Genomic DNA, 23,636 nt, shown 5'->3' on the forward strand with positions numbered 1-23,636 from the left:
TTACTAAAACGCAAAAATGTAAAGTTGGCGCGTCTGTCAGAGTTCTTGTAAAGGAAGGGGCACCAATAGATCTGACAATAGCAACATTACGACAAGCTGCTAGCTAGCGTTAGCTTACTTTTGCTGGACGACTTGTGCTATAAGCGTTAAAGCGCATTGCGATGAAAATGTAAAACATACGCGGAAAACTTTTTACTTTACTTTACTTTACACTCTGTATACCCACTAAACTTTTCTACAATTAGTATTTTGAATGCTAGCTCCATCCCATCCAGCCTCAGGCAGATGGGACCTTGTTAGTTTCTGTACTGCTTCCAAGCCAATAAGTAGATCACTTACAGGAAAATGGCCCAAACCATTCAATATTTTTACGTTTTTTGAGCTGCTTGAGTACTTTTACTAAAAAAAAATATGAAATGAGTATATGAAGGTTCATTTTCATTGTATTTTTATTACAGAAAAAATAACAGGAGAATCAGTTATACATGGATAAGACCATTGTGATGTCTTTATTGTTTTTTTTCTTCTTTTATACATAGAGTGGAACAACATTAATTCTCCAAATTTCTCCTTCCTGTTTGATCATTATTTTATTCCACACCACAGGTTTGCAGTCACTTCTCTTTTTCTGTTCCAACCAAATGTCAAAAACAAAATCAGGAAAAAAAGAAGAAGAAGAAGCAGAAGAAAATAATCAGTAAACTAAAATATCGTTTTGGGTTCGGTGAGCTTTTAGCAGGGGAGTGTGTGATTGGATAATTGGGTCAATAGTTTTTACAGGATGAAATAATTTTCTAATACAGAACCTAGAATAACTCAGAAAAGGGACTGATTGTGATTTTGTTCTAAACCCAACATCGTGGTTGGGCCACTTTGACCTTTGCACCTTACTGACGATGCTGCTGATGTTGGAACTGAAATGTAAGTCCTGGCTAGAACTCTGTCTACATGTACATGGGAAATGCAGTTCTTGGAGATACCATTTATTAATATGTGCACGCAGGTTTTAAAGATATTTTATGGGACTTCAACAATTCTAGTAGTGACTTTTTCTTATCAGCATTGGTTAATGGCCAGCCTATTTATCATATATATGTATCTATATTTAATAAGAAAAAAAGCCAAGGGGGAAACGTGTCCACTGTTAATGCCTTTCTGTATGTTTTCTGGAATTTGTAAAGTTGAGATGTGCTCGGAAGCTAACTGGAAATGGAAGACAAGTAAAACTGGAAGTGCTCTGGTTTTCTTTAATACTGCTTTAAATTTAATACAGTAACATAAGACTGGTCAGATCTGTTGATCATTAAGTTAATATTTACTATGTGAAAGTTTGAACCACTGAAGCAGCTTTATCATATTCAGCAAGTTATTCAGTTACTGCCGGTCATTTGAATTGCAATTGGATTAACTTTGCCTCAAAATTGTTCAAGTGTTTATTTATTGAACACTTTAGAAACTTACATCCAATGAAAAGTTTTTTATATATATATTTGTTCTTGAACCTATTTGTTCTCTCACTCTTGTTGTTTAAAGACAGCATTTGAGCTTTTGCTGCAGACCTCTGCATTAAATGTCAGTTTATGTTACCATGTGGCTATATTCACCTGCTCAATTAAGAAAGAAATACCCTCCTCTTTATGTAAGGGTTCCGATTAAGTGAAGTTTGCCAAAGCTTTAACATCCAAAAGTAAGTTATACACAAAGTGCATTAGAGCTGATTCGTGGCTGCTGAGCAACTTTAATTAGGTTTCACTCAGAAGCTTTCATATGTCCAGTTCATTAATGTTGCATTTAAGTGTCACAGGACAGCACAGTGTCCAGACAAGCGGACACATTGACCTGTAAACCATCAGTTATCTCATCACTTTTGGCGCTAATTCATCACCCTCCACAACGAATTTAAATGGGAGTCATCAGGTTTGACATCAGCAGCTCAAAGGTCACATGGCTGCAACACAAAGTTGTGTGTGTACAGTTTACAAGTGTTGGAAATGAACTGAGAAGATGGTAATAATGTTACTAATAAGAATCACAATGCATTACATGGCTAGCTAATCGTAATTATACTCATGCATAAAATCTGGACTATAGAACTGCTGTATGGGTTATGTAAAGTGATGCTAGCATTACAACACAGGAAAGGAAGAACACCAAAATAAGCTAAAGAAAAAAATGAAATAAAATAAACCAAAGTTTGGTTGAATTTATCAAAAATATGGATTAAAATAACTGCTATTATTCTGGGTAGAAACAGCCGATTCTGGCATCCCAAACCCAGAAAAGCATCCATGTTAGGGGACAATCACCCCTTGAAAAGAACCAGAGGAAAAAGAAGAAAAAAAGATGCATCCCATAGTCCTGTGTAGATGGGACACAGAGAGAACAGTAATACATCAACAAGAAAGAGAGCATAGAAGAAGACAAGCATTTTTCATTTTTGGTTTTAGCGCACCTTTTTAACTATCACAGAAATCACAACTTAAAAATGTATAAAGCTTTTTTCCCCACATTTGTTTTGTTTTAAAGTTACAGTTAAAGAAAATAAAAGCAAAAGAAAAGAAGAGCAAGTGAATAATTTATGACATACGCTATTATAACATCATCCTAACACTAGTGTCTATGAGGTATATCTGCAACGGTTTGGTAAAGAGAGCACGGTCTGCGCACAACGCTCACAAGTTTGTCTCTGTGTTTTTTCATCATTTAAAGCTTTGTAACCATTTGAAAAGAGAGAAGAGGGAGGACAGAGGGAGGGGGCGAGCTGCATTTCCACCAAAGCTGGCTGAATAGTTTGGTTTGTTGATGGGTGATTATTGGTTTCAGAGTAAGATTAATATTCTTTGGATAATGAGTTTAGTGAAAAGTAACCTTGTGTGGGTCAGACTAGCTTGAAACAAATATGAACACTTCTTATATTCTATCCAGGATGCAGCTGCAACCAGATTAATGTGTGGAAACCCAACTCAGAAAAGAGAAAAACAGGGAGACAATACGAAGAGAAAAGTGTCAAACAGAACAAGGAGCCTTTGGTATTCACTCTGGGCTCCTTTGCTTTGATTGCATTGCAAAGAAACCAAAGAGCAAACTCAGGCGCTCGAGCCAAGTGGCGGTGGTGGCAGCGCTGAGGTATTTCTTTTTCACAGGAATACAAAGTTTACAGCACAACAGAGAGGTCTAGACTTCGCTTTGGTCCAAGCAAGGCACTCATCCAAGGTTATCTCATACTTTGCTACGAAAGCGACCTCTGCAACAGTGCGGCCTGGTTTCGAAAAGCAAAGCGCATCAGCAGGAATTTAAACCTTCAAATCTAAAATGAAAAACATTAAAATAAAAAAGCACAGCTTTTCCTCTGCCATTTGGCTTCCCCGAATGATTTTTAAGCCAAATGCTTAAGGGAAGTCAAATGACACAGACAAATGTCTAATCCTACTTGAACATTGCTGCAAGAACAGAACTAGCACCATATTTCATGCTAATGGACACAACAGCCACCTTCCAGTTCCTGTTCTCCCTTGTCCAACTTAAGCATGCTTTGCTTTTCAAACCATGCCTGTGTGATTAGCTCAGTGTTGTGTTTTCTGAACATATGGGTTTAATCTGCCAAGCAAAACCAAACAGTTCACCAGAAACTCAATTCGCCTGATTGATGAGGTTTTTCTTCTTTGCATTTCGGGATATTGCTGATGTCTTGCACTGAAATATCAGTTCAGGGTACATTTTTTAGAATAAATGTGTGTTTGTTATTCGTAACAATGACACACAAGTGAGTAGGTCAGTAATAAAGCAGTTTAACACAGAGGCATTTGTTGTCTCAATGTTAAATGCTGGATTTTTGAAGTATGGGTTGGTCACTTAGCTGCTCTACATCCTTGGCTCATACTGGGAAATCTGGAAATGATTAGAGTGGTCCCCGTTTGCCTCATGATTAGTGCCACGCTGAACAAAGATGGTAAATGGTACCAGTTACAATGTTAGCACTGTCAGTCTGAGCTTATCTCACTTCGAGGAGGCAGTAGGGTGTACACTGATGACAGGAAGGAAGTTTCTGTTTGGATTCAGTGATGTTAACATGCCTTCTGTGAATTAGACTTCAATGGTTTCAAGTGTGACGAGTGTTTGGTTAGGGTTCCCTACCACTCCAGCACAACGCCAGAGCAGCGCTGCATCGCAGCGGTTGCTATGCTGCTCAAAGTTGGCAAGAACCAGCCATCTAATTAAAAACAACCTCGGCAGCTTGCTCAGGACTAAGAAACAAGATGTGTCCTGTCCTCCATCATCAGAAACTGATTAAAGGTAAGACCAACACACAAATTCCATAAATCTGCAGCTATCTCAGTACAAAACATCATTTTGCATCTTTGTGTAAAAGGTCTTATAATGCTTGACATACAAACGATGTAATTTGAAGTGCGCTGACTTATTCGTCAGCAGTTAATTTGCCACTCACAGTCCCAGTGTAACATCAACAATTTCTATTTTTAAAATTTCAAGCTTGGGGTACCTCTTCTCAATATTCAGTCACCTTTTTGTTGTTTAACTTACAGCTGAACATTAAATTAATGATACTAGCACTTGCTTCTAATTCTTGTCACACGAATTAACTGGCTCAAGACAAAGGCAAAAATCATCTAAACGTCTTCCTGTACTCCCTGATATTCTGCATCCAGCCTGGCCTTTGGTTACATCCACCTCTTCCCTCACACTTATTCTTTCTGAGGAGAAGAGGAGGCAATGTGAGGAGGAAAGAGAAGCAGGGGAGAAAGAGAAAAGGTGAGGGCAAAGAAGTTGTAGAATATGCGGCATAATCATTAAGAAAGAGAAAAAACAAAAGCATGGAGCTGAGCGCAGACCGTACCGAAGAGGAAACAAATCTTTGGTTTCTTTGGTTTCATCAATACGATTAAAAGGACAAATGGAAAGTCAGTGAGGTAGCCTCTCTGGTTCTCACTACTGAAATAGAAAGTTTTTTTTTTTTTTTCTTCTTTATACACACACACAAAGTCAGTCTTGGAAGCAGCTAGCTTTAAGGGACTCCTCAGTTTTTTTCTTTCTTTGAAACAAGTCGGTGTGTTTTCATTCACGCAGTCGCACACTGAACTTAGCTCCGTGTCAACAGAGAAAAACAATGTCGTGCTTTGGGTTGAAAGTTTACAGAAGTGTATGGATTATTCGCTCAGGATCTCAAAATAATTATTCAGTTTGACCAGCTCATGACAATATAACTGAATACTTTAGGTTGTGCACAGAAACTAACCCGTTTCTGATACATTTGTTAGCATGTCTAAGATAATCACCAAATGTCCATATATCTCTGTGGGCTACAATAGACCACAAAGAGCATACTTTCATGTAGTGTTCATGGGGCATAGGGTATATATGTGATCATACTACATAAATGTACAAGTAAGACATTTACCAGGGCATGAGCTGCGTGGATGCAAACACACACAGTTTATTGGCCTCTCAAGGATTCCAGTCATCTTTGGTGAGTCAGTTTATATCAACGCGTGGCCCTTACTTCATCTGATCAAGTACGTGTCACCAGAACATCAGTCTGAAATTCATTGCTTGTTCAACAATGGTCAGCAGGTTGCAAACGAATCAAAGGCAAAATAAGCAATAAATTAGCAATTCAAATCACAAAGGGGAAAAGAAAAACAGATGCAGTGCTCATCATTCAGTAGGCTATTATTTGGCATAAAGAGATTGTTTTCATTTTCAAAAAAAAGGGGGGGAGGGGGGCGGGAAATCATTTCAGGACGAAAACCTAGATTGGCTAAAGAGTGACAGAGTGTTGACATTCAGAAGTACACAAGTCTAATCTGACATTCCTACATTGTTCTGTCATTAAGTCTAAACATTCATAACACAACATTGTATTTGCTTTTTAAAGTAAAGCTAACTAAGAATAAATTAACAGGCCTGGCGTAAGCACTGCATCTTTGATGCAACTAACATCTTTAAATACTCATAAATATTCATCGAAAACAATTACATCTAATTAAATAACATTAAATTATTATTAAGTACAAAACTAGTGTGTTCTAAAACACCTCATAAATAAATACAGCATAGAACAGAAAGAAAAGGGAACATACAATGTAAACTTTGGCAAAGCTAATCACCATCAAGGGGAAAAGGGTTCAGAGGGAGATTTGGCAACAAAAATTGTTCGCTTAAATTAATTCACAATTAAAAAGAAAACAGAAATTACATTAAATAAAATTTTTTAAAAATCACATATTGCAAAAACCTAGAAAGGAACATAGTGGTAGTAATAGTAATTGGCAAATCATTAATAAGTACTCAAAACAAACAAGCAATGAAAACCTCTTTGGGATGGTTTTTGGTTTCATACTGTTCTTATTTTCTTTTCTCTCCTTTTTCCTTTTTTTTTGGTTTGGCAGGTTTAGCCTGTATTACATCCAGACAGAACTGCAAGTGGTAATGGAAAATGGCCACCGCCCCCTGAGCCAAGGGCCACGCCCCTCCGTTGGGCGTAGCCAACAGGACAGCAGGGTCAGGTGGGCGGAGGATTTCTTTGGACTATAAGCTTTACATACAGAAATACAGAGAGAAAACTAAGGATAAAGCTATTTGACCGATATTTTAGCAGTTTCTCTCAGCAGGTGTTGTGTTTTTTGGTTTTGGTTCATTTATTGTTGTCTTTTACATGGAGCAGCAGCATAGTTCCTCCCCCCTAAAGAACAGGCTAGCGCGGGTTGTCTTTGCTACGGACAGTTAGCATCTCCCGCCGTCACTCCCCTTGTGACGACGTTCCTCCAGCATGGCAATGTGGGCTATGACAAACTGTGCTGTGATTACAGATACTTAAATAATTGCTGTTCACCTTCCATTTATACCCAAGCCACCAGTGCTTTCTTTGTTTAACTAAAACCCAACTAGACTGACTCCTTGGGTTGACTCTAATCCATGCATTTCTGTAGTGGTTACACAACCACAACCAATTTCAGTTTCCCTGTGGTCCAGTTCATATAAAATCTCGTACCTTTTGCTTGCTTGATATTTTATTTTATTTTATTTTATTTCAAATACATTACACCCAATTTGGTAAGCAGTCCAAATCTAACCTAAACCAGCCTTGCCTCTTACTTGTTTAGCTGTTGGGTTTGGGTTCAAACGTAAAAATGTGTTTATGACAAAGAAACAGATGGATCAAAAGGGACTGGATATGAAAAAAAGTAAGAAAACGTGTCAGTGCGCTACTGTTAGTACAGCAGAAAATCTTTGGTATGTTCTGTACATATCCAGTAGCATTAACACTGTCACTCTCTCTGCAGCAGGAAGCGTGCCGGACAACAGCCAGTTTTAACGTGAAACTGTGAGCCTGAATAACCCAGAAGCTAAGATGAAAGAAGGAAGCGAATGTCTCTGGATGCTGACTCACAAGCTCAAACACCAGTCCCTGTGCTTTTGTCTGGCAGCTTTTGTTTTCTCTGCTAGAGATTGTTGGAGGTAGATTGTGGAAGGACAAATGAGAAGCTTTGGATTTTTTCCAAACCATTTTTCATCTCTTTATGCTCCGAAGTTTGTGGTCAGATTTGTGGGTGTGGAGGAGGTTTCATGATGCCATGCTGAAGGAACAACCCTACCCATCAAAAATTAAAAATGGATCTGTTTTAGCTCTATGGAAAATTGCTAGCTAGATTACAAGTATTGTGAAAGAAATATCTTGGCTAAATTTGTCCCCTTTAGTAAGGCTAACACAATAAAGGAATGCTACACATTAGAAGGTTGAAGGACAAACAAGCCTGATTAGCCTACATGCTAACCCAGGAAGTATATTGTATAACAGATGAAGTAGAATAATAAATGGAAATAGTAGAAAAACAAAACAACAAAAAACAAACAAACAAACAAAAAAAAACACAGGACACCACTTCCAGCAATATCATGCTGCAGGTGTGTACATGATTAACCAAAGTGTACATTTTCCCTTTTGGGGGGAGGAGGACTGCTACTGGAGTTAACGGTGAATCTTTGGTTTGTTAGCTGATGAGGTTTCTGTTGTTCTTTTAACCATTTTTTTAACTTTGAAAAACTGCATAGGCACACGTTAAAGACACTCTTCAACCGTGAGAGACACATTAATGTTCTGCCTTATCCTGGAGCCAGAGGGAAGAAAATGGTCTACGGCGTCGTCCGTTTGGATCCTTCCCTCCTTCCCGTGTGTTTTTTTTACCCTTTTCAGTCCCCAACTTGCTTCCCCTTAAAGATAGCCTGACACAACATCAGGCAGAACAAAGCTACTTCTCCACTCCCATGATGTCATCCTTCCTTCTATCCTCCCTTCATCTCCTCGTCATCGCCTTCCTCGACATCATCGCCACCACTCTTTTTTTGTTTTTTTTTTCTTTTTTTGGTAATAATTCTCTTCCATCTTCAGTAAGTTCCGTTTTCCGTTAGTTGGAACAGTTAGGTGCAGAAAAAGGTTTTCTTTGGTTTCGATTTGTCAATAAATAGAAAAAGTCTCAAGTGTCCATTTTTTTTTTTTTTTTTTTTTTTTTTTTTTAAATCGTACTTAAAGCCTTTGGCTTGTCTCTAACCAGGCTGAGACTCAGCCTGGGGTTTCTAAGGAGTAGGGGCTGCTGACTGACGCCTTTCCTTTGGTTTTGTTTCTTTTTTGGTTTGATAGCTAGAAAGATGATTGATGAGGTGACTGTGGATGGTAAAGGCTGCTAAAACAGAGCTGGAGGTGATGGTGGCTGAGGTTCTCTGGGTGTGGTAATATTTACATCATGTGTAAATGCTGTACAGTGTGACAGTATCACATTAAAAATCAATAGGTGTTGAGGGATTTTGTGTCTTTCAGTCGATTTGTCTGTTGACTTCCCATCCTGCTTCCCAAGCATCCAACTCTCCTACACTGAGGACAAATTGTATTTTCGCCTTAAGATTCGTCTTCAAAATCTGATTTGGACATGCAGCTGATCTCTCCACTTTCAATAAGGAAGTAAAGCTCATTTCAAAGTGGAAAATGACATCTGTCCATTGTAATGAATTAACACGTGTTGATGAGGTTCATGACTCTGTTGAAATGATTTGTTTGCAGGGTTAAGGCCTGTGTTTTCCAGTCCACTGACCCTCCGGATGAGACGGACTTGCCAGGCATCGTCTTTAGATTGTCCTCTTTAACTATTACAAAGGCCCTGATCCGCCTGGACAGTTCGTCCTCCACGGGCTCAGATGGTTAGCTGGTTTTGCTGTTGTGTCAGTGAAATGGAGGTTTGTGGTTTGTTGGTGGTTTGTTTTGAGTCTCTGTGATGGTACCTTGAGTCTTCCAAAAAGCATCCTAGCTTCACAACTGGATTTACATTCAAAGGGAACAACAGATTCGTAAAGCAGGAAATCATGAATTTAGTCCTGGACATGGGGAGTTTTTGTTAATTTTTGTATATTTGTTTCGGTAAAGGTCATGAACTTCCAACAGAACTGTCTTTCTGGCTGTATCTGACAGTTTTGGTAGACTTTATCATTATAAGGCCTACCAAAGATGTTCTTGAGAAACCAGTTGTGAGCACACTAAGAAACCAGTGGCTTCTGCTGGTTTATTGAGAGTCCAGACACAGGACACAAGATAATGTGGTGTTGAGCTAATCCCAACGTTGCTGACGTCTGAATGCTAGGGTTCTGAAGTGTCTGAACAAATTTAGTGTTTTAGGGACCTTGATCATTAACTATGGCCTTATATATATCGTGGAACATCTGGGTCAAAACTTTTGGACTAAAAATGAAAATTTCATTTGGTCATGTTTGGTCTAACTGTGAACCCAGACTGTGCCAATGCTAAGATGCTTTGTGTAAAGCTCTGCCCTCATAGATGAGTTACCATTGGTACAAATGATTGGTGGGTGAAACCAGGGTAAACTTGAACTTAGATTTGGTCAGAGTGGGAATTCTGGCAAGTGTTTGGGAAATGACTCTTTAAAGCTGTGGTGTTCCCATAAAGCAAGTGTATTTGTTGTCAATGTGTGAGTGTGTGTGTACATCTGTGTTTTTACATTCATACATTACAGTGTGGAACGACAGATGCCGAATGGATTTCAGCCACTGTTTAGAAAAAATGGCATCCTGAGTTTTTCTAAGATGTGAAGACCACTCGGCTTGGCAGAGAGCCCCGGTTCTATTGCAAAGAAAATGTGCTTCAAGATTGTGCTCACATACATTGTATATATTCATATATAATACACTAACACTGAACGCTAAGTATGCTGACAAAGCTTGCAGTTCTATGTCGGCTCAAATGATGAGGAAGTTGCATGTGCCTCTGTGAATGTTCGTGTACGTGTTTGTGTGTTTGAGTGTGTGTTTGTGCTTGCATATTTTGCCATTCGCTAACATATCATCACTGTCCCCTTTAAAGAGTCAAATTATGTTGCATTTTTAGTTAAGTGAGCTTTGGTAAGTTGTGTCTTGCGAGAGTTAATCATGTATCATGGATATTTAAACAAAATAAATAAATATATCCGTTGTCATATTTTTTTTTTTAGATCAAGAACCATAGAACAATTTAAAAACCAACTCTGATACCCAAAGCGGTTCTGATTTGGGGAGGAAATGCAAAGACTACACAGCCGAATGAACACATTTTAGTAGAAGTGATCTGGACTTCAATGAGTCCAATAATTATTTATTGTATTTTTGACTGACAAAATCCAGCTGGAAGTTGGTAATATAAACACTTTATGTTGAGACTCATCTGTCAAGCTACTACTTTCGAGGTCAAGAATGAATGAAGAAATTTTGACGCTCAGTCTTCATCTTCCTTCTCCTTATGGTCTTTAATCTATTTGGTTTGGTTAAACAAAAAAATTTGGACTCAGTCTCAGATGTCCTAACTGACCTTTTATATCTCAGCTTTGACACCTTTTTGAATTTTGCTGTGCAGCTTCGGAAAATCTCATTTCAGAATGAGATCCCCAAACTATCGTGTCATTGTGGTCTTTGGACATTTAAGGGTGAAAATACCCAGAGTTTGTATCATATTCTATAGTTACAAAGCTTTCCTTGGTTTGTTGTTTGGTTGGTTCCTAGCTTATATTGCATAATAGAAAACATAGTCTTCTAGTCTTTGGTATTTGGGCTAGTTTGTCAGCTTATTGTCGTGAAGGAGCAGTGAAAGTCTATGATTCAAAGATTTCTCCCAGTGAGGTTTGTGTATTTTAAATGTGAGTTTACCCTTAAGCTTCTTAATGGATTTGTAATGAATTTGAAAAAAGGCGGTTTGGCTACAACAAGTCGTGACAGTAAGCAGCCCCTCTCTCAGTTTGTCACTCTCAACGAAAGCAAAACAGACAAACGAAAATTATGTAAAAAGTTTGGTTTTCCGCCTCGCTTCGACCGGATGAAACCTCGACCCGCGTCATCAACCCCCACATCCCTCCCAGTATCTCCATCGTAACAACCCACCCCACCCAAACGCCCCCATCCCTGTCAACTCCCTTCCCCTAGATCCTCCTTGCTATCTTTTATCACGCTTTGGTACAAGTGCTGGACGCTGAAGATTGGGTGCCGGGGCTGGCTCCGTCGTCTGTCCATTTGTCCAGGCTTCGACGGCGGGCGTTCATGAAGAAGTTGCTGACGGTGGTGAGTTCGAGGCCCAGCTGCTGCGAGATGGTGAGCTGCATCTCTTTGGACGGTCGCTTGTTCTCCTTGAAGATGGCCAACAGGGTGCGCCGCTGCAGGTCTGTGAAGACCAGCCGCGACTTCTTTGGTGTGTTGTTGCGGTCCTTCGCCGTGTCTTGCTCCTTCCTTTTGCATGCTGCAGAGGAGAAGAAAAGGGAACGGGATTTGGCGAAGAGAATAGGCAGAACAGAAAATTAGTGTTAGTGATTATGGAGCCGAACCCAAATCATTCCGAAAGGCACAAATGAGATGTTTTTACAAAGTAAAAGCAATAGTTTTAAAATTATTTGTATTTGGGAACAAGACAAACTCACTATCAAATAGCTGCCTTTGATCATGTGTCCACAGTTTAATATTTGTGCGTCTGCCTGGATTGAGTGATGTTCAGGAGTCAGAGTGAAAAGTCTGGACTCCATAACAGAGGGGGCACCGACTGGATGAAACATGATTTAACTGCATTACTAGTTTTGTGGAATAGATTTTATTTATTTATTTATTTTTTTTACCTTACCGTATAACTTGTTGGAAGCAGAGTTTGACCAGGAGTCTATTCTGTTACATGTTCCGTACATTAGTATTGAGACGTCTACAGTCAGGTTCTCTCATGTTAGCGTAGCATCTATTGCCTTGGTAATTCAGATTATTGTCTATTGGTAAATGGTCTTGCTTTTATATAGTGCTTTTTGAGTCACCGACTTTAACCTCAAAACTTTGGTTTGCTTAAGCTCGTGTTAAAGCTGCCAATCAAACTTACGGTCTGACTTATGCTGGTGTTGGTGCAGTTCATATCAAAGCATACGTTGGTTTGACTGTGGGGTAAATGACTAATAAAACCCTCAGAGAATGAAAAGTAGTTAAAAAAAAAACAGACTAAAATAACAAAAGGTGGAAGAATGACACGCCTCTGTCCTGATAAAAGAAGTCACGGAATGACCAAAACTGAAACACAACAGCGTATCACGTATCTTGCCTGGAAACTTAGAGTCTGGGTTTATTTGTCCTACTCACTCTGTTCTTATCATGCTTCTTGTGGCTTGACTTGGAGCAGCTCTGTAGTCTGACCATAAAGCAGCTAGCTTAGTGGTCATCTATGTCCAACCAATAATACCTGCATCTCGTCTCTAATCATAGAAAAGCCCTTTGAGTGTAATAACATCACCTGTAAAACATGTCTTTCATTGTGTTACATGTTTGCACACAGCTCAGTACCTTTTTACGTGCCTCCATACAATATAGTGCACAGTACACTGTATTTGTCTTTTGTTATTTTATTTGTCTTTACTGAAGTTATAACAGAATGTTTCACAACAGGTATGAAGCCATGCCGTGCAATGCCTCAAGACAATGGAAACTGATGTCTTAAAAAAAAAACAAATAAATTGAACAAACACATCATTAGTATGCGATGATGGTGATGATAAAAGATGCCTAAAAGCTCATTAAAACCATTGTAAAAATTAAATAAATCAAATAGGACTGTTAACGCATTAACGTGAATTATTCCGTCATCATGATTAATTTTAATGCTCTGAACATCTCTGCCAACGCATTTCAGGCAGTTTGCCCAAGTAGAGCTACCGTCGTGCATGCACAAATGGGCAGTTGATCTGGTAGTAACAGGCAGTAGAACCAACCGATAAAGATGGAAGACGCTAAACAGCACGTTGAGTGGCACGTTAAGTGCATATATTCCCTTCTGTCTTGACTCAGTTTGCTTGTGCAAAATGAAACGTGATTAATATAGATTAAAAATTAACGATATTTAATTGAGATTAATTTAAATGAATCCACAGCAACCATGTGATTAATCTGATTAAAAATTGTAATCATTTGACTGCACTAAAATCAAATAAAAACCACATCAACACCTTCGCCAATGTGTCTGCAGTTGTATCACAGTGTGGAGGAGGAGGTCCGGGTGGGCTTGATTTTATTACCTCCTTGAATTAAGTATGCACGAGTCAGAGCCCAGCTGATCAATACGAATCAGGTTAAGGACTCAATTCAGTAACAAAACTATTATGTAAGGGGAAACTATCCTCGCTGTAAACACACACAAACACACACACACACATACACGCACACACACAGACATAGACACAGACAGAGAGAGAGAAAGAGACACCCCTCCTCCAGTCTCCTCTCAGCTCTTTATCACAGCGTTTGGTGACCTGAAGACAGATGCAAATAGACGATTGCAGCTCTCTGCCTTTGTGTTACAGAAACAAAGAATTACAACTGCTCCGTTCCAACAAATGTCATGTTGTACACAGATATATTTGGTATAATTGGGAATGTGAAAATTTTCAAACCAATGTTTGATATAACACATTTGAGTCGTGTGTTTTTAGACATCTAAATTTTAGTGAACCCCCATGGAACTCCTATGAAAATAAAGACAACAGGTAAATAAGTCAGATGTAAATTCTTCTGTTTCTATGCTGTTCATCACCTCATAAAAGTGCGTGTTCTTCCTTTGTTCTCCAAATGAGTGTCAGACTTGTGTTTATAGGTACAGTTTGTTGCTGACAGGTGGCACTGTTGATCTCTGAATATGAAACACTAGAGACTTTGGACCCAGATATTTACTGAATGATCTTTGTGATAAAATGTTTGAGAGTGAGCTAACGGACCATTAATGACAGACTACTGATAACTATTGTCAACGCTTCCCTATCTAAACTACCTCACAAATGCGTAAGTAAAACATTAACCAACCCAAATTTTTCCTATGCAACCATCTCACAACTATTAGCAGTACAGTGAAATGAGGGAGTGTCTTCACACTGGGAAAAGTAGAAGTATTTCATGTACTTCATGTTCACAGTATGGCAATACTACACTGATTCTTCTGTTTGTTCTGCTGCTTACAGTGAGGTTGTGATGCTAACATCCTTTCTAATACTGTTTCCACTACTTCATGTATTAATGCTACTTACTAAATCACAGAATTAGAATTGCCTGCGCCAATGCAGTTTTGTAAAGTCAGTTTACGATGTGAATGTCCCAATAGGTATGTTAGGTATGTAATGTAAAGGAAAATCAAGTCTATGGTTGTTTTTTATTGTTGTTGCTTGCGGAACAATCTGTCCTGGAATCCAAATACAGTAAGTACATACAGCAATCAGGCATAACATTATGACCACCTTCCTAATATTGTGTAGATCTCCCCTCTGCCTCCAACAGTTGTGGCACAATTGGGTCTTCTGAGGGTGTCCTGTGGTGTCTGGTAACACAGTGTTGTTAGTGAAGGCCTTTGGTTCATATGGGTTGAGGGGAGGGGCCTCTGAGGATCATCCCACAGATAATTGTTCAGTTTGGGAACTAGTGATTTCAGCCTTAAAAAAAAACATTCATCCATAGCTAAGGCCAAACCCTCCGATTCATCTGTATTATTTCTGTATTATAATCTGAGGCATGTCAACAATCTGGGCTTCCCTGAACCAGAAACCATTGGTCAACCATCCCAGGGCTTGACGGGGACAGATTTCCAGACTCTCGCATGATCCGGTTGTAACTGATAAATAGATCCAGCACACTGCAGATAGATGAAAGTGACAGCCCTGTGTGGAGCAACGCCATGCAGCCCCTTGAGAGAACAGTGAGGTGAGGGTAGACACTGGCAACTCATATCTGTGTAGTCCAGCATGACTGTCATGTCAGTACAGTCCCTGAACTAAAGTCCTTATGGGACTGGTTGACCTCTTTATAGTGACACAAATGTGCCTCAGCATCAGCAAGCAAGTTTTCCTTTGTTCAGGTTTTGTACAAACCATCTACTCAGATGTTGTCTATTTTCCGTAACTTCAGTTAACTGTTGATCCACACTTACTAACTTCACCTCTAACAGGAGCTGCTCAGTTCCACTGGCCATTGTTTGAAGTACAGAGTGGAACTCAACACAGCTGTTTTAGTGGCGTAATTACAGAAAAATACAGACACACCATTGCACAAGTGTAAATGGTGTAACACCCTAGTGTAGGCTTCTCGTAGACCTATAGTGGAGTGTAATCTAAGTACTTCTGCATCAGCAGTATAAGTATGAAACCTAGTTATGTTGAGGTACTCGCTAGTTGCTAGTCAAACAACACATATCAGGGCTAGGATGTCAAGCTATCTGCTGAAAATGATGCACTTAAAGAGGCATCAATCCAAAATAACATGAGCGAAATACAGTAAAGACATGAAGCGGCAGAAAGACTTGGGCTATGTCATATTTCTTCAGAAATACATTACAACTGCTGTGTCCATACAGCCTATTACCTTCTGGTACTACCTCTGAATGCCTCCTTCTTTCCTTTTACGATAAAATGCTTTAAAAGTAAAGCAAAAGATTTCCAAATGCAAGCATGACATGGCCCACACTTTGTCAGAGGCCTTCCCAATGAGTGCAGTATAGAAAGCATTAAAGTGGTAATAGATTTTCCACAATTAATGTACTATATATGACATGTCAGACTAGTACAGGATGTGCCTGTTACACATACCGTATGTAAACTATTTTATGTAACCCTGTGTTTCATCTACACATTTATTTTAGGCGTTAACAACATCCAAAAAAAAAAAATGTTTTTTTCAAATGTAGTCCTGTCCCTCCTGTTCTCTGCTTACAGTAGCTTTATAAAAGGCAGCTCAGCATCAGCAGCAGTTCACCTGAGACTATTTTTTTTTACTCACACAGGGAAAAAAAGGGAAAAAACTGCAGACACATCTACGTGTAAAAAGGTAGCAATCAAAATCACCCACCCATACACAAGCCCAGAGTTCGCCGTCAATGGAGGAGGAGCACGCTTGAGTGATTCAATCAGGTTTTTTTTCCTCTCTGGTTGAGGTTACAGTGAGGATCAAACACACAATTATATTATTCAAAAGGGGTTTACCGGTTTGAGGAAGGGTGAGAGTAAAGGCGGAGGAGGGGTGGGTATTCTTTAATGGTGAGGGCTGAATCAATAGGATCAATAAGGCAGGGTTCCTCCGTCTTTCATCAGCTTCCTCAGCCTCGGTCGTAGACATCCGTGTGTTGCTAAATGCATCTCTAACTGCCCACAAGATCAGCAGAAAACACAGAGAATCACCTGCCTTTTCTTTCTGGTTTTCTCACTACACGATTCCACTGTCACGTTGCTCCATCCCAGTTGACCTCCTTTGTCTTTTTTACACAATCCAAATAAAAAAGAAAGCCAGTGTTCCCATTGTCATCATTGTAATCTACAGTCATTGCTACATCATCATAGTTATTACAGAAATCCTCATAAAAGCATCACCGGGACTTGTTTACTGACTGTAGTCATCTGTGTAGTCATTATCTTCACAGTGATATCATAATTACGTTTTGGTATTGAACCACGGTGCTTTTATGGTGCCAATAAAATGTGTCTGTTGGTGTCAAATATCTTTTTAATTTCATTTTCTCAACAGATAAGTTCTAATATAAATAAATAAAGTCAACATCTGAGACTGTACTTTTGATTATAAGGCGCAAGAGCGGGTAAGGTGTCAAAAACGTCACAATACAATAGTTTGAGTATATAGGATATACGGTAAATACTATTTAAAAAAGCCCAAATATATGATAGTTTGGGCATTTCCATACACCCAAAAAAAAGGTTCAATTTACATGAACAATCATACATCACAAGGAAGTGATGGCTGGTGAAATGCAATGCAAAGAGGTGCAATTAACTGGGTGGGTCAGTGTGCTTAAACGTGACATTGTGTTTATTCATTAGATCACTGGAATGGTTATACTCCAGCAAAGATCTGCAAGCCAATCAAATAATTTAGGTGGTGCAATAAGCAGTGATGGCCAGAAAAAAATCACCACATTCATAATCTGATAAGATTTAAGTCTAATGTATATATACTAGGACTGTTATTCTCTTCATCATTAGTCCAGTAATGAGGAGGTAACCAACATTCAAATGAACATTTTAACAAAATACTGCCTTCACCAAGAACAGCCAAGGTACAATGTGTTGGTTAGTAAACAGGGAGGATGAAAGTCTCATGAAAGTCTTGTGAAAGCTTTCATTATTATCCTAATCATCACAGACAGTCATTCCTTTCACACTCTTCTAAGCAACCAGTCATTAGACATATTGAACATTAGCTTGAGGTAGAAAAAAAATACTCTTAGAGGCCTATTCATTATATTAAACAAGAAGACACTATGGCACCATGACTTTAACAACAACTGGAATAACTGGTCTCTTGGTTTGTGTTTGCACCAGATATCAAATACAGATATTACCTACATCTGTGTTGAACCGTATAAAAACACAATCAGCTGTTCAAAACCACTTCTGATCAGGAGGTCAAGTCTTCCAATATGGCAGCTAAGAGGCATTATTCCACCTTGAAACCCTTATTCACCTGAATGGAAGGTAGAATCAAGTACTAAACCTCAAGAGCTGGTAATACTCACAGCAAACTTATCAGTGTATCACACAAAGGGCTGCTAAACATCAATAGAAAGATCAAGGTAATGTTTGAAACAATGTTCAATGTGAATGCAGAGAAACAGGGAATGGGCACGCAAAGCAGAAAATAGGGAGGAAAATTTGAAACTGAATGGAGAGTAGAAGAAAGAAGCAAACAACAAAAGATTGACAAGACAATGAGAAGATGAAAAAGAGATTGGGAATGAGTGTTATTGATTGGGATTTTGTGACAGAAAAAAAGGGATTAATGTTATGTTGTTCAAATCATTCCCTCTATTGGTTATGATAAATTAGTATTATTCCCATTCTTATTCATATTTAAGTGGATAATATTAGCCAAGCCAACAGCTTAGATTAAGTAGATTCAACATGTGGTGTACCTAAGGGTTCTATCTTAGGCCCATTTCTTAAAGGAGCTTACTGCACTGTACGTGCTACCATTATCTATTCTGCATTTGGTTATTAGAAAATACAATAGGTTTCATAGCTACACAGATGAAACAGCCTATATTGTATATTAAGACAGATTTCCTCCAGAATAATTTAAATGAATGGAAGTACTTTTATTTTCACCAGTTCACCCTCATTAAAACCATTCTGTACTGCACTGAGACACAAATGCTGATGCGGAATTAGAGAAGGCTATCATTAAGAGTAAAAGTTTGAATAGAGGAAGTGCACAATCCACCAAGCATTGGTTTCATCTTACAGGGAGAGAGAGAGAGAGAGAGAGAGATGGACACGGAGAGTAGCTCAGTAGAGCCATTACAGCACAGAGATAGCATGAAGACGGACCATAGCCTTGTAACTTCTCTATGACATCTTCAGTCTCAACTGCGCCTTGCATAAGTACTGCTGCTGACCACTTCCAATAATGGACTGTGTGGAAGAAGTGCACAGGTTAGTCACAAAATAGTGCCACACAGTCCACACAGTGTTGTAACAAACAGGCCATAATATACGGTGATCCCAACTCTTGCTTTCTACAGTGACAAATATTGCTAAAAGAAAAAATAGGCTATTAGTCGTGTTAGTAAAATGCAAGTTCTGTGCAGACACCTGAATCGCTGTTCTGTTCCACCAGATGTAGTTAAAATGTGGCCTCTCAGTGAGTGGCACCAGGCTTCATTTAGTCTAGCTGACCTTAAACCTCTTAGCCTTTTAGGAGGTGGTGTTTGTCAAAACCAGCATAAAGCACAACTATTACAGAAGCAATATACTTTGCAGAACCAAATGGAAGCCAGGATGGTCTGAAACTAAAACCAATGCATAAATAGTTTAAAATGCAACAGCACTAACTCACTAGGTGTCATGTCTCTGGCTCCATCAGCTCCCATTAAACAAATATTAATTTCATTCATGGAATACTAAGGCAGTCATCGTTTTCCACATTGTGTTGGAGGCCCTGTTGAAAAGGTTTCTCAAATTCAGCCTAACAGACGTGTGTTTGGGAAGTTGTTTGGATGAATCAGTCCAGAAAGGTCTTTACTGGTCCTGAGAGATATGCACGTTGATGTTACATTACCTCTTTCACATCGAAAATACTGGGTTGACACAGGATTTTTGTGCTTTGGTGTGCTTTCACATTGCCAGCATTCGTGCTGGCATCATGTAACAACACAATTTATTAGTTTGATTGAAAAAATGGACAAAAATCTCTGCCCCTCAGAGATTGGTCTCTTATGGGAGTAGACCAAAACTTTGCTCTGTTTTTGAGCTGCTCGCAGACCTGGAGCTTCTACAATGGCAATTAACGTTCCTGTTCACATTGAAGCTGAGTCAACCTGAACCGATAAAAATCGTGGGTCGATTGCCAGGTCATTTGACCCGGGTCGACAAACCCATGTTTTTCGTCCAGTGTGAAAGGGGCTTTAGTGTCATCTTTCTTCCTTTAGTCAGTTTTGTTAACCGTAACTGTGCAACAACATTCACATTTTAGCCAAGGAACACTAATGCCACTTACCCTTACATTCCCATTCAAGGTTTCTTGGTACATAAGACCCACAGATGTTCCCCACCCCACTCCCCATTATTACATAGCTAACATACTGATACGGCTATACGTGTTAGCTATGCTTGTGCACTAGGGAACTCTGGTCTGGCAAGTCTGACAGTGCATGCATCAAAGCATACTGATCATTGTCTACTATTCCCTGAGCTAAATTATTCCCCACCTAATTATTGTCTTTGGTTCTGACAAAAGTCTGCGATGGACACATGTAGACAGAGGTAAAGATTGAGAGGTAAAGACAGAGTGACACAGCAAGAGATGAAAAAAGCACAGAGCACAGAGATTATGGATCAATATAGCAGAATATAAAGCCACAGATTTCTGTCAGGACTGCACAGACTCAGACAGACAGGCTTCATTCAGTGAGAAAAAAATTATTTCTTGCACAAAGGGCAGCCTCCACCTGGAGAGCTCTATCTCTGTCGGCATCTATCTAGCATCTCCAAAGTCTATTTCATTTTGTTCTTTTTACTGCAGTCTTCCTTTTCTTTTTACTTTTGTCTTTTAATACTATTTCTTCCATCTCTATTATTTTTTCTGCCTTGGTTGGTCTTTTCTTCTTTTAGCGTCTCATTCATCATTCGTCCCCTACTAGTTTTCTTTCATCTCTCTTTTGTCCCCATTATCTTTTTGGTGGTCTTCTCCATTGTTGTTCCTCTTTGCCTCTCTAACTCCTTCTTCTCCTCCTCCTTTTTTTCCTTCACATCTCCTTGCCTGGTCCTCTCCTTCATCTTCCTGCCCCTCCTCTATCCTCCTTCCCTCCTTCTCCTTTCTCTGTCTCTCTTCTTCCTTCTCTCTCTCTCTGTTTCTTTTTTTATTGCACCATTACCACTTAAGCCTTGGTATCCATTACACAAAGGGCATATAAGTGCAGGGTAAGTAGTAAAGTCGCCCTTCGACGTACACTCCACTGCTTGTGTGTGGCGCCACATTTGGACGCTTCGACACTCGGTCGTGAGCCAGCAGGGCTGAGCGATGTTTGGATTCAATCATTAGTCATCTGTGACACTGTTAATGTGCATGATGTCGTTGTGATGTCACACCCTCCCAACCCCCAATAATCAATGACTGTTATCTGTCATTTAATTCTCTCTGCTGTCTTCGTTCTCCCACAATAGCTCAGCACTGTGATAAATTTCGCAGACGGTGAATACCTTTCATTTATGGAATTTATGCTAAAACTACTAGCCTGGAATCCAGACAAATGTCCCCGCCCACAAATCTTTTGTGACAGATCTTTGTTGGTCTGGAGTCCCTCTGTTGGGAACTTATTATGCTCTGGCAATAATCTGCCGAGCCAGTCAAATGGTTTGGAGAGGGCTTTATGTCGTGACAGGCGTCCACCACATCTGAGAGCTGCAGAGTTGAATTCGTTTACAACAAAATGGCTTTGATTGGTTGTAGCAGACATATTTCTTTTCCTGTATCTGTTGAAACGCTCCATAAAAAAATAAAAATCAAGTGTTACCAGACTCATATATAAGGACTGAGTGTAGCCACGGTGAGTGTAGCCATGGTTGTGTAATTGAATTTGGTGAATTTAGGATTAGTTTGTGGATACGTAGGCATTCCTGCATTTTTATCTTAATTGAAAAGAAATAATAGTAACAAACTCAACTCCTTACATGGTGAATATATCATTATACTGAATTATCAATAAGTAAACTATTCAGTGCTATTATTCCCACCTTTACATGTCCTCCTGTGTCATTATATCATTAGAATTTACACACACCAGACATAGTTTGCACTGATTAGCAAATGCAAATAATAATTTTACTAAGATAGTGAACATGCTAACCATTATACCAACTGTCTAGCTAACTATCAGTATGCAAGCTTTGTCACCGTGAGCCTCATAGCAGGCTAAATTAAAGGAGGTAAGGGACCAAAGCTTTTAAATCAAGTCTACTGTCGACTCCATTAATATTAAACCATTGTTAGTGGCCAAATAAATAAATAAATAACATTTTCTGTAAGTTTTTATCTCAGCTTTTGAATCATGCATGTAATCCATTCATAATACATAATTGTTAATGGGGAAATGAATGGAATCCTCTTGTACAAATCATGCGCTATCAGGTATGATAGGGCTGTTTCACTAATACATTCTTTAAATGTCATAAGAAAGAGCTTCCTCAATGTTTCTTTTGAAACATAAAGCATGAGGTCTCAATCTTGGTAAGTGTGTCTTTTGGGTAACACCACTCCTGATAGGAAACTCATTTCAAAATGACGATGTCAGCCATTTTAAACATGTGCAGGAAAAAAGATGTGGTCAGTAGCAATATCACGTGATCAACAGTAATACTGAGAGAGCTTAGTAATAAAGGCAACTCTGGTCACAAAGGGGAACACAAAGCTGCTCCATGAATCAGGACGCTTCAGACATTTTAATGAAGCAACGATACAGTCATTCTTATGGCACGTTTGATCCAGATACTCTCAGTGCACTACCATGATAAACTCACCAACCAACAAGTTGAGTGGCTGGCGTTGCTAGTTTCACGTGATGGATCACTGCAAGTCACTGTCTTTTACGTGTGTCCTTTTTTTGTTTCATTTCTACAGAAAGCATGTTTAACATATCTGGTGTTATATGTTACTATACAACATCCACTGGATGAAAGTTGCATTTGTTTAACATGATGCACAATGTACCACTGTAGGGAAACAACATGAACATAGTTAAATGTCCAAAAACGTAGAAAACAAGGATGTAAAGTTGTGGATATTGTTACAAGCAGTTTAAATACTGCAGCGTATGTGCAGTATAGAAAAATGGTAAAGCTCAGCATGGCAGCCTGGCAAACATACTTGATGCATCACATCTGAGCACTCAGACACACAGCATCGTAGCACTTAGCAATCACCACTCTACTACTGTATAAGCGCGCGTGTGTGTGTGGTCGTGCTTAATGCACCACGATGCTTTCTTCCTTCCGTTTTGAGAAGATAACTGGAAATGGAGCAACACACACAGAGTAACTGAGAGCATGAATGAATCACTAAGAATGTATCCTCCTATTTCCCCTTTACCAAATAAATTGTTAGTGCATGTCAATCAACTGACAAACGAGGTAGCACTGATTATTTTACTGTTTAGAGGCGTGGTTATTTCCATCTCCAGAGCCCAAAGTTACACCTTGCTTTTGACCAGTGACTCAAACCTCAGAGGTTCGGTTTACAAACACATGAATCCCAGAAAAGCAGTAAGTTTAAATTTGAAGAGCTTTAACTTTGACTTAACCTGGAAACCAGCCTGAATGCCCAGAGTCACACTGCTGGGAGTTGAATATGCAGTGGCCATAATCGATGATCTGACGGACCAAATTGTTTAGGTGGGCTTTATCTGAGTGCCGTGGAGTTGAATTTGTTTACAACAAAATGACCCTGATTGGTATTTTTTATATCATTTAAAACACGCCCCATGATCAAATCTAAATGCCTTATTGTCTTCTTATATGGCTCCTCACCCGCATTAGTTCTACCTTGTGCATAGTGCTAGCAACTTTTAGCATGCTAATACAGTATACTGA

General features: G+C 39.2%; 1 protein-coding gene across 1 annotated transcript in view; it reads right to left on the reverse strand.

Annotated features, from left to right (window-relative positions):
- Window positions 1-425: 425 nt before the first annotated feature.
- onecut2 (one cut homeobox 2) overlaps window positions 426-23,636 on the reverse strand; it is a 40,854-nt gene continuing 17,643 nt past the window's right edge. The window contains exon 2 of the mRNA XM_047569478.1: window positions 426-11,782. Within this exon, the coding sequence (XP_047425434.1) occupies window positions 11,493-11,782 (290 nt within the window). The 3' untranslated portion in view covers window positions 426-11,492. The remainder of the gene's footprint in view (window positions 11,783-23,636) is intronic.

The sequence above is a fragment of the Mugil cephalus genome, chromosome 19 (assembly GCF_022458985.1).
Source record: "Mugil cephalus isolate CIBA_MC_2020 chromosome 19, CIBA_Mcephalus_1.1, whole genome shotgun sequence".
Classification (NCBI taxonomy): Eukaryota; Metazoa; Chordata; class Actinopteri; order Mugiliformes; family Mugilidae; genus Mugil; species Mugil cephalus.